The sequence below is a fragment of the Dipteris shenzhenensis genome, chromosome 12, assembly GCF_047967505.1.
Source record: "Dipteris shenzhenensis isolate YYH24624 ecotype China chromosome 12, Dip_SZ_1.0, whole genome shotgun sequence".
Classification (NCBI taxonomy): Eukaryota; Viridiplantae; Streptophyta; class Polypodiopsida; order Gleicheniales; family Dipteridaceae; genus Dipteris; species Dipteris shenzhenensis.
In genome coordinates, this window is record NC_141607.1 from 2,517,800 (window position 1) to 2,536,110 (window position 18,311).

Sequence of the window (18,311 nt, forward strand, 5' to 3'; positions counted from 1 at the left end):
ATTAGTTTTCTGGCATCTACTGCTTTCATTTCAGGGGGTGGCCTTCCTGCCATTAAGTACCCAATGATATCTCATGGACTTCACTTAGGATTGGCATGATCTCATGAGGCATTACACATCTTCTTAAGACCTGCATCTTGTATAGTTGCCTTGCAATGAGTTGATAGGGTGCAGCCTTTAGAATTAGTTTTCTGGCATCTACTGCTTTCATTTCAGGGGGTGGCCTTCCTGCCATTAAGTACCCAATGATATCTCCACACCACTCTAGAACATCATCTATTTGAAATAGTGTGGCATCTAACAAGTCATCTTCTACTCCAGTGGCTTCTTCTCCCGACTTGACACGAGACATGTGATCGGCAATGTAGTGTTGGGCACCCTTGCGAACCACTATTTTGTAGTTGAATTCTTGAAGCAAGAGGAGCCATTTAGTTATTCTTCCTGTTGTACATGGACGGCTCACAAGATAAAGCAATGATTGATGGTCGGTGTAGCAGACAAAATCATTTGCCAATAGATAGTCCCAAAATTTCTTAACACTATACACCATTGCTAGGGCTTCTCTTTCTGTGGTGGTATAGTTGATCTTTGCATCATTGAGTTGTCGACTGGTGAAGTAGAATGGGTAGTCTTTCTTATGTTTGCCAGGTTGACAAAGCAACTCCCAATTGCATACTTGGATCCATCTGTATGAACATGAAAATCAATATCCCAATTGGGAGATATAAGGATGGGTGCTGTGATTAGGCGCCACTTTAAAAGCTCAAAGTCTTGGTCGCACTCTTCTGTCCATAAGAATTCCACTAATAATTTGTAAAGTGGTCTAGCTATCATGGCATATACCGCAATATAAATCTTCTATAATAGCCAGCATATCCCATAAAGATCTTTACACCTTTGGAATTTGTAGGAGGAGGGAATTCCATGATGATTTTGATTTTGCCTATGTCAGTTGCAATCCCATGTTGAGAAATGATGTGTCTCAAAACAACTCCGTGGGTGACCATGAACTGGCATTTTATTGGATTTAGGGAGATGCCATACTCCCTACATTTGATTAGTACTGCTTCAAGACATTTGAAGTGGTCTTTTTTGTTGGAATGGATGCACAAATCATCCAAGAACACTTGTAAAAACTTACTCAGAAATGATTTGAAAGCTGTGAACATGACTCGCTAGAATGTGGCCGGGGCATTACAAAAGCTGAATGGCATGACTCTATATGCAAAAAATACCCCATTCTGTAGCAAATGCTATTTTTGATTGGTCTTTAGGAGCAATTTGCACTTGGTTATAGCCACTGAAGCCATCCAAGAAGCTATATATTTCAGAGCCTGCCACCTTTTCCAACACTGTTTCTATTAAGGGTAGGGTATAGTGATCCCTATTTGTGGCGGCATTCACATTCTTTAAGTTTACGTATATTCTGAGCTTCTTGTTGTGTTTAGGTACAATGACATTGGGTGAAACCCAATCAGTGTGCTCTATCTCGTAGATGAATCCAGCATCTAGGAGTTTTTCCAGCTCCTCTTAAACCATGGTGCCATACTTAGGATTTGTGCGATAAGGTCCACATACCTTAGGGTGAGCACCTTCCGTTATAGGTATCGTGCGTACTGCCATGTCTGGTGAAATTCCTTTCATCTTTTTGTATGACCATGCTATGTAGTCACAGTATTCCATTAGGAGTGCTTTGAGTTTGGTTTCATCTTCTTGCCAAAGTTGTTTCCCAATGAAAACCAGTTTTTCTTCCTCCCCTTCAAGGGCAAGGTTTATTGTGTGTGTTTTTGCTGGTCCCTTATAGATTGGAGTTTCTCCAATGCTATCAGTTTCTTGAACTTCAGATTCTCTTAGTGGTCTTGGCATTGCTATTGGCGCATTGCCACTTGTGTAATTCTTGAAGTACTCTGGCACTTCTCGAATATCGGCTTCCGATGGTGTTGAACTAGCTTGACATATGCCATGTATACTGGGTGGCATAGTTTCATTTACTAATTTGTTAGGCTCTTTTTTACTTTCTTTCTTTGAAGTCTCTTAATCGAGCTTCATCCGCACATGTGGCTTATATTTTTGAAACTTCTTATGTTGGGAACTGTGGCGTAACTTTTCCACTGGTAAGGTGTTTCCCAGTAAGGGTTCATTTGCTGCGCATACTCCTTCCAGTCCCTTAGGGGACCATTCAAGAGGTGGTGGTTCTGATTTTGAGGAAGTTGGCTTTGCAAGATACAACTCGACGATCCTTGTTTGGACTCGTTCGAATTCATTGAAGTGTGCGGCCTTGGTTTTTTTGTGATTTCCTCCTTCAGCTTTCTTGTGGGATCTTCTGCTATTATTCAACTTTGGAGGTTCAATTTTTGGGAGCTCGACTGCCATTAGGGCATGCAGGATGGCTAAATCATCATCAAAGATTTGATCTTCAATTTCAGCATTCTCAGCCTCAGTTTCAAGGTCCCAAGGAAGGAAAATCTGAGTCATCATTGGTATGGGTACCTTCTTTCGGTTCATTATCCCACTCAAGGTCAGCCAAAGAATGGCATCTCTAGATCGCGATTGGTTCTTCATGTGTGACTGGAGGATCTACCTGTAGCACCTTAGCATCTATGTGTGAAGAGTCGGGGTCTAATGAGTGGTAGTTGTCGATGGTTGCCAATGTTTGTATCCAGTTATTGACATTACTTTGTGAATCACCCGCTATGGCATGTTGTTGCAAGGGAGCTGATTTGCTTGAGATTGTCATTGAAGATATGTCATCCAACCCTCTAGCCACAATTGGTTTTATAGCTCCTGTTCCCACATTCACCCTAACTGCGGTATCGCGATTATGGATTGTCAGTCTATCAGTTCCCCAGTCATGGAGGACTGATGCTTCCCATAAGCAAGGACGTCCTAGTAAGATTTGATAGGATTTTTTGGGGAGATCCAAGATTGTGAATTGAAGGGAAAAGCGGACTCCTGCGACCTTTGTGGACATGCCATTTACTATTCCCAAGGGTTTAGCTCGTGAATCATCGGCAAGGCATATGTTGAAATTAGCCTTTTGCATTGGTGGGAGACCCTATTCTTCGTAGAGCTCCTTTGATAGGACATTCACACCTGCTCCACCATCCACTATGGCTTGGACTTCATTATACGCCTTGTGGATCAAAGGCGCAGTAATGTTGCGTATGTCATCTCTCTCACCCATTCGCAAAGGATATCTTCGATGTCATTCATAGCTGGAGAGGCAGTTGCGAGTTCAATCCATCCTTTGAAACTCTCCCAGAGATTGGGACTATTTTGTAGGAGGATTCCAATGGGAATTGACAAAGGGCAACTTAGGATGCTAGAGAGTGTGGCTCCTTCAATTTGATGTGGCAGTACATTATGTTGAGTCTGTTGTTGGAACAGAGGCTTGAGTATAGTATCAATACTTTGTGGGGCCAAGTCATGGATTGTGTCTTGAACTTGTTTCTTAGCCTCAAATTGAGCTTGTTCCTTTTGTACCCATTGTTGAAGTGCCTGAAAACGAGCCTTCTCCACTTCTGCATTTGGGTATGGAGCTTCATTTATTTGAGGCTCAGGAGCTGATGTGGATGAGCTTGGTTGCTCATTGCTTAGCGGAGGTGGAGGCACTTCTGATTTCTTTTTAAGAAGTCGCTTTGATTGGATTGGAATGTTAGGGTCCTTGGTGGCGTCTTTCTGTTGGCATGTAATTACATTCACAGGTTGTGATATTACACTTACTGGCCCCAGGCTTTGATGGTGCACCCCAATGATGCCGATTGGGATGTCATGCTTAACCTCTGTTTGTTGATCATGTCTTCTTTCAGCTTCATGGTCATGGCCTCTAGGTGATCTTCATTTGATGTTTCTGCAGTGGACTTGGATTTGCCCTTTTAAGAGCACTTATCTCGTGCACTAGATATGCCATCATCACTGCTAGTGTCAAAGTCGATCATGCCATCCTCGATGTCAATGGGGCTGCCACAAGAGCAGCACTGAACATTTCATAACTACTAATCTTTCTCATATCCTTTCGGATTTTCTTTCTTAGTCCTATAATGAACCAGACCGCGAGGTACTTTGCATCTAGGAGTGGGTCATATTTGGCGATTAATCTTTTCATCTTGCCTAGATACGTACATACATCTTCTCGATGGCCTTGTTCGATCTTGCTTAGTTGGAGAGCGGGATCATCTTGTAGCCTCTCCGTTTGAAAGCGTCATTTAAATTTTGTTTGAAGCAGGTCCCATGTGGCTCGCTCTTCCACTAGAAGGTCTAGGTACCATTCAGACGCTTCATCAGTTAAGGCCATGGGAAACCCAACCACCTTGGTTTCATGGGATTGATCTCCACCTGCTCAGCATGTGGCATCAAAATGCTGGAGGAAACGAGATGGATCTCGCCTACCATTATATTTGGAAAGTTCCAGTTTTCCCAAGGGGCGCATGCCTTGATTGTTATTATTTCTACGATTAAAGAAATTGTCAGCCTCTACATCGAGGTCAATATCCCTATCATCATCGCGACGGCGTCCAGCCATGTTGTGCCGTGGAGGAGTTAAAGGGATTTCTTGAATTTCAAGGGGGGATTCAGGGTAGAGGATTGTCAGAGGCGGTGGCTGCAACAAAGTTGTATGCAGATTCGGCGAGCGTTAGAGTTAGAGGCATTAGCCGGAGCATAGCTGCATGCAGATTGGGCGAGAGTTGCAAAGGGTGCCTTTGCCTTAAGTGCGGGTGTTGATGTAGTATTGTTTGGAGGGTTAGAGTGGTGTTAGTTTTGTAGGGACCGTCGTGTTAATAATGTGCCTAAGATTGTCCCACGTGTGTAAAGAAATGTGCCGGTGTAGACGGATCGTCAATCGGAGGTCATGGCGTAAAGATACGAGCGTATTAGTGTGAAATGAGGCCCACACGAGGGCACAAATGAGCGAGTGCTAGGGATGCCGAAATGGTGTGAAATGGGTTGGAAAAATGTCTCATAGCGTGGTGTTTCTGAGTGTGAAATGTTCGTTTAAATGGGGTCCAGTTTGGGTCCCAAATGGACGCGATACGAAGTATTGAAGTAGGGGTAAAATTGGCCTTTTGGGGGGGGGGCTTGGTCTTAAGGTTGGTGTGAATAGACTTTAAGTCCAACTGAGGGGTTTGAACCAAGTTAATTCGAGTTAGTCTAACTAACCTATAACCCTAACTACCTAATTACTATAACCTAACTACTTTCACTAGCTAGAGTTAGTCTACTAATTGACGATTAGTTAAGCTAACCTAGTTGTTAGTAACTAACCTAGAGTTAACCTAACTAACCTAGGTAAAATCTAATCTAACCTAAGTTAAACTAGCCTAGCCTAAACCTAACTAGGGTTAGGTTAGGGTTTTCTGTTAAAAAATAAATAATTACTTTTTCTTTTATTTAAAAAAATTTCTCGAGGGGGGGTTTAGCGCGGCGACGGGGGGCATCTAAGAAGTCGCAATGAAGTTTTTTGGTCATCGTTGTGTGTCATCTTTTCAAAAATATGATGCCAAAGAGAACGTGCAGCAGTTGTGAAGAGTTTTAAGGATGTGTCGGATTTTGGTGAATCTTTGGAGGAGGAGGATTAGTTTCTTAAGGAAACAATTCAGATTTGTCATGACGGATTTGATCCTACTATTGATGGCTTTTGTGGAGATCGTGGTTCATCGAGCTATAGCTAGTTTGTTAAGGGATGTGTCTTCAATTTTTATGGTGGTGGATAGTTCTGATAAAAAATGAAGATATTACAGCGGTCCTGTTTGTGGTGATGGAGGTCCTTTTGTGGTGACGAAGTTAGCTATTGACAGAGGTTTTTTTGTGATGGAGTTTAATACTGGCCTTTAGACCTTTGCTTGTGTAATGGTAACTTGTTGTTGCAGTTTTTTTTTTTTTTTGGGGGGGGGGGCGGGGGGATGTTAAGAGTCACATAAATGATAAGGGTGTAAGGAGGGGCAGTGAGTGTGTGTGTTGTGTGTGTGGGGGGGGCAAAATATGGGTGTAAGTCGGAGATGGACTTTGTGTGTGTGTGGATTAAAAATCCCATCAATAATTGAGAGATATAATTGATTCCATCAATTGGATAAAAGTTAAAAAAGGAAACATATAAGGAGACAATGTTTAAGACATCTAAGTTGAAAATGCAACTAGAGTTTGCAAAAATTTCGATCAAAGTTAAGAATTTTTAATAATATTGAGTTTGACAAACATAATATTGAAAAAAGATGTCGAATCCTCAGGCAGTCCAAGTTCCAAGGTCGGGTTCCCCTTACCTACCACCATCCAAACAAACTAGGTGTTAGAACATCATACTTACATTTGGGTAGACAAGTTATGCAAGTTTTCCCCGGTTTGTTATCGCTTTACCTAGAAATAGAGACAACCATATGGATTCTTAGATTTTATTTTATTTATTTTTTAAATTAGCCACAAGTGAAGTTTAAGTCACAAGTGGAGTAAGGAGTGAATGAGTGCATGGGTTGAGAAGGGATTAGAGGAGGTATTAGTGGGCTTGGTATGTGGGGTGGTTAGAAAGAATGTGTAAAAGGAAGATTTCACGGGGGTGTATAAAAGGATAATTCATTTTGTGTGTGTGTGTGTGCGTGCCACTTGGTATGTGGGGTGGTTAGAAAGAAAGTGTAAAAAAAAGATTTCACGGGGGTGCATAAAAGGATAACTCATTGTGTGTGTGTGTGTGTGTGTGTGTGTGTGTGTGTGTGTGTGTGTGTGTGTGTATGTGTGTGCGTGCGCACGCATACACAGAGAGAGAGAGAGAGAGAGAGAGAGAGAGAGAGATGGCATACATATTCTCCCAATATTGCACTTTACATCCAAGATACCCCTCTTAAATTACACTTGACAACATGATGGTGGAGTGCATAGATTAAAAATGATCCAAGGGCAAAACACTACAAACTTTGATGATGTTGTGAGCATGATCACAAAACCTAGAGCAAAACTACAAAGCATTCTAGCAAATTTTTGAATATATGTAAACTTGTCAAAGCTCAATGGCTTTGGGAAAATGTTTGCCTCTTATTCATTGGAGGGGCAACGTACCGAAGGGGCAACGTACCGAATTCGCTTCCTCCAAAAGCCTATTTTCTCAAATGAAGTTATGATGCACCTCTATGTGCTTGGTAGAGGAATAAAAAACAACGTTTCCAACCACATTCATACTATCAAAATAAATGGGAGCTCGATCCCGTGCAAACAAGTCCAATTTTGATAAAGGACCCTAAAACCACACAACATCACAAGCTTGTGCTTGTACTAGCATGGTAAGGCCGTTGTGGCCTCTTTCTACTTTGCCATGTAGTAGTTGTGGAGCTAGCCTAGTCTGCATTTGTGAATGCCAATATATAAAGTTGTTGTCCCATATTAATAAAGCCTTTCAAATGATAAATTCGTCCCATAATGATAAAGCATTTAAAATCACAATGTGTATATATGAATGTGACTAATGTACTCTGGAGGTTGATGCTTAGGCTGTCCAAAAGTCAAATGATGTGGCCTTCCTATGGTATTGACTTTTATATGTTTATTTCTACATGCATTGGTAAAGCATGTGTTCATAGCATCTCTCAAAAAATTTCTTTTGGTAGGACATTGACATCATTAGTCCCATTATGCCTTTGAATAATGATAATCCAAATTGTCATCTAATGAGGATATACCTAAATTGATGGATGCAAGGCTCATACATAGCCATAAAATTATGCAATTATGGAGAGAGAATGTTAGCGGCACACCACAATCATTCATTGCAATCAACACTCCAACTCTTGTGAAGACTCATTTGACTACTTTTAACCTACTGTGTAAGAGTAGCGATGACAACATATCACTCACACACACACACACACACACACACACACACACACACACACACATGCTTGTGTCTCTCTAGCAAGAGTTTGATTATTGGGGGGCATTGATACATGATAGTGTCCATCTCTAATCTTTCCATGGATTGTATATACCAAAGTGTGGGCCGATAATTGAAGTTGTTATGCATAATTCATAAGTCTGAAAATCATAATGAGCTATATGTATGTGACTCATGTATTCTAGAGGTCAATACTTAAGCCCTCCTAAAGTCAAATGATGTCTGCTTGCTATGCTATTGACATCTATATGTTCACTTTTGTGAGCATTGTCAAAACATGTGTACATAGCATCTCTCAATATTTTTTGCTATGTAAGACAATGACATCGCCATTCCCATTATGCCTTAGTATAGTAATAATCCAAATTGTCATCTAATGAGTATATACCTAAACTAGGGGATACAAGGGCTCATATATAGCCGTGAAAAAACACTTATGGAGAACTACTATTAGTGGTGCACCGCAATCACACATTGTGGCCAACACTCCAACTCTTATAAAGACTCATGTGACTCCTTTCTACTAACTATTTAAATAGTGGTGAGGACATCACACACACACACACACACACACACACTCGTGTGCTTGTGTGTGTTTCTCTTAAGAGTTTGATTGGATGCATTGACATAGGATGGTACCCTTTATGATTTTAAGCGTGGGCCAATAATTAAAAATGTTCTGCATAATGCACAAGTCCTAAAAAGCACAACTTGTATGTGACTCGTGTACTCTAGAGGTTGGTGCTTAGGCCCTCCAAAAGTCAAATGATTATGGTACTAACATTTACATGTTCATTTTTTTGTGCATTAGCAAGGCATTTGCACATAACATCTCTTAATATTTTTCTTTTAGGACATTGACGTCATTATTTTCATTATGCCTCTGTATAATGATAATCCAAATTGTCATCTAATGGGGGGATATACCTACGTTGAGGATGCAAGGCTCATACATAGCCATTAAATTACACACTACTATTACCACCACACCATAATCACCCATCGCAACCAACCCTCTAACTCTTGTGAAGACCAGTGTAACTACTTTCTACCAACTATGAGAGCAAAACTGACATATCAAAGACACAACAAGCATGTGTACATGCTTTCAACCAAGCTGTCAATCTTGTTACGACAGGTAGCCTAGGGAGATGTTCAGGTTTCCTCACACCTCCTTGAACCATGTGTCGTGAATATAGGCCCTTAATTTAGTTTGATCTTAGGCCCTTGATTTGGTTTGCTAGTTGTTTCACTAAAGCACTAAAAGCATATTAGTGCTTTTCACAATAAAACTATATAGCGCTTTGATGACAAACGATGAGGGGCACCTCGGAATGGCTATGGGAAACAGCCATAACAAAGCAAGACAAATGTGTACAATTTTGGGTTGGTACTTCACCCCAAGGGCGATGAGAGGACATGCGTGATTTTGTTCAAGTTCCTACGCACCAAGGACTTCTAGGTGAAGGATGCATACGGCATGCTCAAGGATACGTTGTTGTGGAGGAAGGACTTCAACGCGGATAGTCTTGTGGATGAAGAAGTTGCCACCGAGTTTGATTTTGCCGCTTACATGCACTACTATGACAAAGAAGGTCATCCAATGTGCTATAATCACACTATCGTTTTCCAAGACAAGGAGCTCTACCAAAAGACGTTCGAGGACGAGGCGCAATTCAAGAAATTCCGACGATGGAGGATCAAGAGATTCCAGGTGTTGGAGAAGGGTGTCCAAAAAGCTTGACTTCGATGCTGGTGGTGTGTGCAATCCATGGTGCAGATCACAAACCTCTTGGGCTCTTTGGGCTTTGTGAAGTGTAGAAACGTCACCAAAAAGGACTTCACCGTCGCAAAGCTCAAGCTCGCCCACTTCTGGATCTAGCATTGTAAAACGACGATGCACTCATGTTGGCACTGAGAGGTTTGAGCCGATTTGATGCGTCTCGACAAACGTCTTGCAAGCCCCGTTATTGTTACTTAATGAATGTCCAACAGGACTGAGAGACACAAATCAAGCAAGAATCAAGCAAGAAAACAATGCAAGCAAAGGAGCCCCGCTAGATGTTGAGGCGCCATCGCTGTAGATTGCTTCAATGAATTCATAGTACGAGAGAGTGAATACAAAAGAATTACAGGTTCCACACATGTACTCCTTGAAACCCCAAGTTCATGAGCGTTGTGAGCTGGAGGAATGTAATTTAGGTCACCAGTACAACTACATTCTGAGGCCCCTTATACACCAAGGATTGACCGCCTATCATTAATGGGCAGAACCAATCAAAACGCGTCGGCGTGATTCCAAAAGCTGAGTCAACTATCACCCGCCCATTACACAAGATTTTTCTTGGCCAAGCAACCTTGACTGCCCAAGCTTGGGCACTAAACAACAAATCAAATTCAAGTAGAGGATCAATCCCCATTAAATCCTATCTTTTTATAAAGACTCTTACTTGGGGAGTGTCTCTTTAAACCCGTCCATTGAAGACTACCCAGGACATTTTTTGGCTAACCGCAGGTTGGGTGCGTTTGGAGCAACCTTTGGCAGTGTGTACCCTGAATCTTTCATGGCCCATGGCACGACTGTGCATTGCTGGCCCCTCTGGAGCCCAGTCCTGCTCCTGCTTGCTCTGCACCTGCTGTTCCTGTCTGCAGGCTGCCATACAGCCGTAGGGCTGCTATATGCACTGCCGTGCTGCTTCTACTGACTTCGCCACTGTTCCGCTACTGTTCTACTGTCCTGCTGCTGCCGAGCGCTGCAGTGCAGGCACAGATGGACACATAGCAGGTCGGGTCAGTCTGCACACTGTTCAGGGCTGCCCATTTGCTGCAGGTTGGTGCAGTCTGTAGGCAGTCTGCAGAACCCACAGAAAACCTAGTTGGCCACTTTAGGGTTTGAGGCCCCTCATTCACTACCATCTCCCGTCGCAGCAGCAGTCAGTGCAGCAGGAGCCTCATAACAGCACCAGCAAGAGTAGCCTCAGCAACCAGGACAGAGTGAAAGGCTAGTGCCAAGATGGTGAACCCACAGGTTTCTGCTGTAACAATGTTGCTGCAGGTAGCTTTTCCACTTACATTCTATTACGCAGACAATGCTCAAATTTCATACACCATGTAGTCTGCTTCTATTCTTAACTCCTGGCATTGCAACTTTTCTAAAGTGCCACGCAGAGTATCAACAATTTGTGCCAGCATTCATGATGACCACCAATTTCTGCGCTTGAACAGAAATTGCAGGAACTTCCCTTGAAATCCCTTGAGCAAGTGAGTTGCACCTCTCTGGCCACGCATGATGGGGCTGTTAACAGCTTCATGTAAACCTGCCATATGCAACTCATTCTGGCATTTAAAAAACTTCTTGGTTGGTGTTAACAACTCATTATTAGCATCAGAAGCGGCAGAACACCATTTCCGCCATCAGTGTGATTCTCTTCTCAAGAAAGGGTATATTAATGTACCCTAGCAGCAGTTGCACGAAACTACTGAGAGGGTGGAGGAAATTGCCAAGGCCTCTAAAATTGCGGTAACTTGATCCTAAATTGGGCCTACAGGAATGGCGAGCATCAGGCGCATCAGGATTGTGAAGGGTCGTGTGCACAAGAGGGTCAACTGGGTAACGACTATCTGGCCAGTAGTGACAGCAATTCTGGATTCAGTGGCACACCAATAAAGACATGCAGTGGTACCATAAATTATTAAAGCTCTACTTTCAGTGGTATTCATTACTATAAAGCTCTATGCAGCTTTATCTTTGAAATGGGAGAAAATGTGGTATGCCATACTTACCCACGGTGGTCCAGAACTCCATTCTCAAATGAGAGGGCATTCCTGCAATCTGTCCGACCAGCATTTTTGCTGTTGATGCTTGGCATCGGAGTTGTTCCCACCACCAAAGGCCCACCTTGGTACCAAAAGCTGGCAATTGTATGCTCCATTACAGACGGCCTGCTTGGCCTTTCTCTGCGGGCACTGCAGCAAATTTGGGGGGCTGCGCCCAATCAAAGGTGGCTAGTAGAGAGATTAAATGCCAGCCTCAAAAGGGTGACATCATCAAGCACATGTCATTTGCCACTTCATACATGGTGACACATAATCAAGGACACGCATCTGCCATCTCATTCATGAAAACACATCATGCCACCTCCCCTTGCCAACTGTCATACAACGTGACACATAATCAAAGACATGTCATCTGGGCATCTGATACCACATCCTGCAGCCCTGACAACCCATGAAAATAGCAAATCGCAGTGAGCCTTGTTTCCGCCTGCCTTGGGCATATAGCAGGAGCGCCTTTTAAGGGAGACTTGAAAAGAGATGCAAACGTACGAGTGAATGGTTGTGAGTCACGACTCTTCACAAGGAGACACTGCTCCTCATGACAAGACATAGCACCTCACAAAGGGGTAAGTCCACACATGCTTATCTATTTATAAACTCCTTGTGTAAATTCCAGCTTCTCACCAAAAAGCACTTTCCCATGATGCCTAGCTCAAAGCTAGAGACTTTTAGTATGGAAAATAGGTACCTATGTGAGAACAGAAGAATTCTTGAATCTGCACAAATTTTGGAAGGTTGGCAGTTCAGAGGGCAACTTTTCATTCGCAGACAGGGTGTATAAACCTATTATCAAGGCTAAGGTCACACCTTATTCATGATGTAAGCCTTGATAATAGGAGCTCCGTATTTCATGAAATGCACAAGGGAACAAACAGAACACAATGGAAGCTCTGTTTTGGAGAACACGGGGATGTATTCCAACATCCTCCAGGGGTGCACTTAGTCATGGATACCCCTTTTTAATAATGGCTAGTCACTCTATATCTAGAGAGCCCTGGAATACAAGTGGCATTTGTTCTGCTTCCACACTTCGTGCCTATTTTGCCTGCTTACTTGACATTAGCTTAAAGTTAAAACACATATATAGTTACAGAGAACGGATAAAAAACAGGAATTGTAACACCACAAGCACTTCGCATTGAATTCCATACTTAGGAGGTGCACAATGATGAATTAACACTTTGAAGCCGGTCTTTGCATGGTCCCGTTGTGTCACATTGTAGGATTATTGGATATGACAATGAGTGCAACGCGGATTTTCTACAAATTTTATAAATAAAAAATGCAACTCGACTTTGACAAAGAAATATCTAACAGTAATTGCTGTTCAATTTGGAAACTCAAAACAATATCCAAACAATTTCAGGAGTGAAGACTGGTAAACAGAAGCCACCCCTCCTGAAACGTGCCATAGACGCAATGTGTTTCTTGCTGTTGCACCTGGATCCAACTTTCCTAGGGCAATCCTGTATGAGCATACCAGCTACAAGAGGGCAGAATACTTTCCCTCGTAACTGTGTTCAAATGATCATTCGTAGACTAGCATCTCTACTCACTGCCAATGTGCAGGGCCAACTTCATTTCAAGCATTAGTTCTCGGTGACTAAAACTTATCTGGAAACAATAAACCCGCCACAATATCTGGAGTTCACGTACAACTGTTAGAGATTCTGTCAGCACAAAGAGACCATTTCACTAAACCAATCACCATACCTATTTATTCTTTTTGTTTAATCTCTAAACACAGGCAGTTGCAAAACACAAAATTTTCCCTCCTATAGAGAGGCTGTTTTATTTCTGTATGGAAACCACATACAACGTGGAGGACATATCTCACAGCTTACAGACAGGAATGCTGAGTTTACAAGCAGGAGCAAGATCGGTTGAGCTCTCAAGTCTGGTCACCTTCTGAAGAAACATTCGGGAGGGCCTGATGTCTGGATAGAATAAACCACACCCACAACGCAATGGATGATCGTGTCTGCATCCATATACCCTGCACACATTTTGAAGGAAATAACATCAGATGTGGCTTGAATAATAACAAGACGAACAAGAAGAAAGAGCAACTCATCCTCTATCAGAAAACAATCACCGATGCGTAGAAGGAAAAGTATATGATAATTCAGAACGAAGCCTTTGCAGGCAGTTTCTGCCAAAGTTAAAACAGTAGATTACCTAAGCGAGCAAGATACGGACCTTGTCAAAAAACCAGTGAGGATAGAACGTCCCAACGCACGAATGAAGACGTGACTACACTTTGAAGAGACTCCACAATCTCCCTCCTTCCAAGCGCTCAAGGAGTTTCTTGGCACCCACAGTCTCCACTTCAGTAAGTTTTCCGAGGTAGCCACGTGCACCAGCAGCGATCATCTGCTTTCTCCACTTTTTGTTGCCCGACAAACAGAGCAGAGCAGAGATAGGGAATTTCTTGACACTCTGGTTGTTTGGGTCTAGCAGCTGTACCATCCGATAGATGCTTCTCTCCTCCTTGCAGAATGCCCTACGATTGCTATCGATAAGAACAAGATTGAAGATCGCCTGAGCAGCCAATTCTTGGGTGGCACTCTTCCCGTCGAGCATTCTAACAAGAGGAGGTATACAGCCTGCTTCACCAATCGATCTTCTCAGCTCCACCGACCTTGCAAGGTGACAAACTGACATAGCAGCTGCTTGCTGCATGCCGGACATGCCACTCCTGAGGGCTGCTACAAGCCTAGGAAGGAAGCCTACACTGAGCAATGCTTGTGCGGTAGCCCCGGAAGCTGCAAGGTTTCTAAGAGCTCCCATGGCCACCTCCTTGCCCTTCGGTGAGGATGTAGTATCGAAGTACATGAGTAGAGCGTGGATTCCACCTTCTCTTGCCACTGCCTGCCTGAGATGCTCCTCAGAGGAGGATAAGTTCTGGAGACCATCACACGCATGCTCTTGGGCGAGTGGGGTTCCAGAGGTGATGAGTCCAATCAGCACAGGTATTGCACCCTCTTCGGCCAGCGTTTGCCTGACTTCTGGGATGCTTGCGAGGTTCGTGACAGCACCGGCAGCTGCCGCTTGCGCAGCAGGAGTTCCACTTTGACAGATTTCGATCAAGGCGGATACTCCACCGTGTGCATCCACCCATCGAGCGTTCTCGGGCGTAAAGGTGAGACATTTGAGCGCTGCAGCAGCCTTCTCCCTTGCAAGAGGACTGCCAGACTCCAATAGCCTCACAAGGGGAGCGAGCGCACCTTCGGTAACCAGCAAATGCTCGCAGCTATCCACCTGAGCAAGTCGACACACTGCGACAGCGGCCTTCTCTCGAACAGATGTCACCCCTGCGTCGAGCAGGTGCACGAGCGTGGGAATGCCGCCGTCCTGCCCGGCGACCACCAAGACGTTCTTGTCATCTTCCTGCATCAGCTCTACCAGAGACTCTAGGGCTTTCGGCTTGAATTCCGGGTTGCCCATTTGCAGACGCGCGAGCAGGTCCCTCACACTCCATTTCACCGCTTCCCGACTGGCTCCGGAAGTTGTCCGCGAAATCGTCGAATCTCGAAGAACCCCACTTTTCATCAGCAGGTCGCAGTCTTGAAGGTGCAGCCCAAGTTTCATCGCTAGAGAATCCAGACTGCTCTGCATCTGGAGCTTGCCCCCGAACATCTGCTCGATACATTTTGCGGCCAGATCTTTGGTTTCGATCAAGCTACTGACAACACTCTGAAGGAGCTCCTTGCATAAAGCGTTGTTTGCGAAGCCAGCAGATTCGGCAAGCGCTGCGAGCTCAGCGGGAAGCGGCTCCAGTTTTCTGCGAATGGTGCTCCATCTCCCAGCAAAAACCTTCACCATGGACACATCAGCGATAGCCAACGGTGCGAGCTCTCGAGCTTGTTTGAGCCATTCCTCCGTTGATTTATTGGCACACACGATGGCCAAACGATTGCCATCACTGGATTCCAAGTCTACCATAGCTGGGCAAGACTGCTCCGCCAGCAACAGAAACAACACAAGATCGCCGCAAAGAAGGCAATCGACGAAGGAAAAGCTGAGGAAGGAGTGAGGGAAAGGCAGTCAACATTCAGCTGGTAGTCGACAAGAAGAACCTCGGGAACAAACCTGCTAAAGGTCGGTCTCCAAAGCTGAGTATGTATGGCAAACTGCTGCGAAGCCTGAGGGGGGGGGAGGAAGACAATTCCCAGGATTTGTGTTGGTGTATAACAAACACCGTTGGAGGCAAATGGCGCGCGCGCTGAGGCCAGCCGAGCCGCGAACTCGAAGGCAAAGTTGCTCCAAAGCTTGGGAGAAGAGAGGTGGAAAGGTGCAGGAGAGAGATGCAGGTCGGTCTTGTTGATATGCGAGGCGAATGTGAAGCAGGACTTTACAGCTAGAGGATGCGAAATTTCAGAGACGGAGGCAGAAAACCACAGTGGAGTTCTCGCTGCTTGCTCTCTCCCGCTGGCTGGCTGGCTTGCTTGGTTGCTTGCCCTGTTGCAAATGAGCCTCAACTGTTGTATGAGTTGAGAGAGATGAAGCTCTCACATCAACGCTAGCAACAAAAACTGTCAAAAAGCACACTCTCTCTCAATGTCACAAATTGCCTTTCTTTTTATTATATTACCTACACCCATCAACATGCTACACTTCCACATAGGGGCCCTGTTGTTAAAACATCTTATTAGATCAAGATGGGGGAAAGGGCCCTAGGGGGAAGGGGGAGGGGTAACTTGGGCAAATTACGGGCGAAGGATCAGTTGCCACATGCCCCGCTTTAGCTCGTTCCAGAAATTTTCTCCACCGCCTGCGCAGTGCATAAGGAAGTGTGATTCAAGCAGGTCGGGAACGTCAATACGGCTGCGCACAAGGTGAAGATGGGACTACAGGGGCGAAGGGAGGTGCTGAGCAAAATGTGGACTAGATACCACATTGCAGCATGCAGGCCCCCTTCCCAATTCCCTTGATGATCGAGAAAGGCCATGTGTCAGCCTTTTCGGCTAGATTTGGGTCCCGGCCTATCGACCGATCACCGGAATCCTGCTCAATTCCTCTCAGGAAAGGCCTCGCCATGGCCCTTCCCTAACCCAACAAGATCCCCATGGCCCTTTCCTACCCCAACAAGAGACAACATCACCCCTTCAATCTTTCCCTACCCATCCTATTGCCAAATGTCACCTTGGCCACCCCAAACAAATATGTGTAACTAGCCTTCGAGCATTACCAGACCCAACGCACAAACACTATAGCACTCCCTTGCACAAAGATAGAACCAAAGATTATGAATTAATGCCATCAAAAAATATGAGCCCAAAATAATCAACAAGCACAATGGTGGTCATAGTTCATGGTTTGATGCTATTTCATAATGTGATCATCACATAACAATATTGTTCCAAGGTTAATGTAAGCTCTAGCACTCAAGTTTGACAAGTAAAAAAGCCTAGTGATGACATTCGATTTATGTTGATCCACAAACACCATAACTTCATCCGCTCCCACATACCACCTTTGGCTTTTCCTTTCCTCATTCTAACTTTGTCATCCCTATTAGGAAGAAAATCTTTGTTTTAAAGAAGTGCCGCGCGCACGAGAGAGAGAGAGAGAGATTTATCTCACACACTCATACCTTTTGTCTCATCATTTTCAATAATCAAATATAAGATTGTTATTTTCACTCTATACCTTAATAAAAAGCAACATGCTTATTGCACGCATGAGCACATGGTTCAAGGTTGGAACCTAGGAAGTATAACTAAAGTCTTTTGTTATCACGAAATCCAAGATGCAACAATCTAAACTCTTGACGATTTAGTGATACCTACCACACATGCCTCAAGTTGGGAACTCAGAAGCTAAGTGAAAAGTGTTTCATGATCATAACGGTCTGAATGCAACAAGCTATAATAAACTCTACCAACTACTCAGTTTCTTGATATAAGTATCCAGAATCTAGACACGATCAAACATGAATTTACTACCAAATATTGCTTGTATCCATGGAGCCTAAGACTTCACCTCCATTATGTTTTCTATCTTCAAGGGGAGGACTTGTTCCAAGAAGTGGGTTGCTTTTAGATGACCTTTTGCCATTTTCAAATAATAAATGATAGACTTTAATAACTAAAATAAATTATAACAGCCACATGGCTAGCCAGGTAGAACATCATTTCATTTTCCAACTCCTTAACAAGGCCTCAACTACTTACACATGGAAAGGTTTCACATTCCCTCAAGTAGTCCAATGATGTGTTGAAGATCCCTCTTTTTAGCCTACTTATTCAATACAAATACCAAAGGTGTTCATTGTGTGTTCAACCTTCAAACATTCAACAAAAGGTTTCAAAGAAAGCATATTTCCTATTAGTTTGGTTGTTGCAACAACTTGTTTGATCTTAAAAGGCTCAATAGATTAAATTGTTGTTTAAACTAGCAGTCTTCATTAGATTTTGTAATCTCTGAATTGAAAATGTCAATTAAGAAGACTTATTGGCATTTAACAACATGTAACCCACCCATCAATGATGGGACTCATAATTTTATTCTAACTTAAAGACCAAACTCCTAAAGTTGTAGTCTACCTAGGGATATTACCAAATCTCCTAAAGTTGAAGTCCACCTAGGGATGCTACTC

At 43.6% G+C, this 18,311-nt stretch overlaps 1 protein-coding gene across 6 annotated transcripts; it reads right to left on the bottom strand.

Moving 5' to 3' along the window:
• Nucleotides 1-13,024: 13,024 nt before the first annotated feature.
• On the bottom strand, nucleotides 13,025-16,121 carry LOC147895678 (uncharacterized). 6 transcript variants are annotated; one of them, XM_087382906.1, is made up of 3 exons: nucleotides 13,910-16,121; nucleotides 13,616-13,706; nucleotides 13,025-13,351 (listed from the first exon to the last, which is right to left on the bottom strand). In XM_087382906.1, the coding sequence occupies exon 1, from the start codon at nucleotides 15,653-15,655 to the stop codon at nucleotides 13,964-13,966; it is 1,692 nt and encodes a 563-aa protein (XP_087239032.1). In that variant the 5' UTR covers nucleotides 15,656-16,121; the 3' UTR covers nucleotides 13,025-13,351; nucleotides 13,616-13,706; nucleotides 13,910-13,963. The 6 variants fall into 6 exon arrangements, with proteins under 6 accessions (XP_087239032.1, XP_087239029.1, XP_087239031.1 ...); XM_087382903.1 differs by having other exon boundaries at nucleotides 13,025-13,380; XM_087382905.1 differs by having other exon boundaries at nucleotides 13,025-13,380; nucleotides 13,576-13,706.
• Between the last annotated feature and the right edge of the window lie 2,190 nt (nucleotides 16,122-18,311).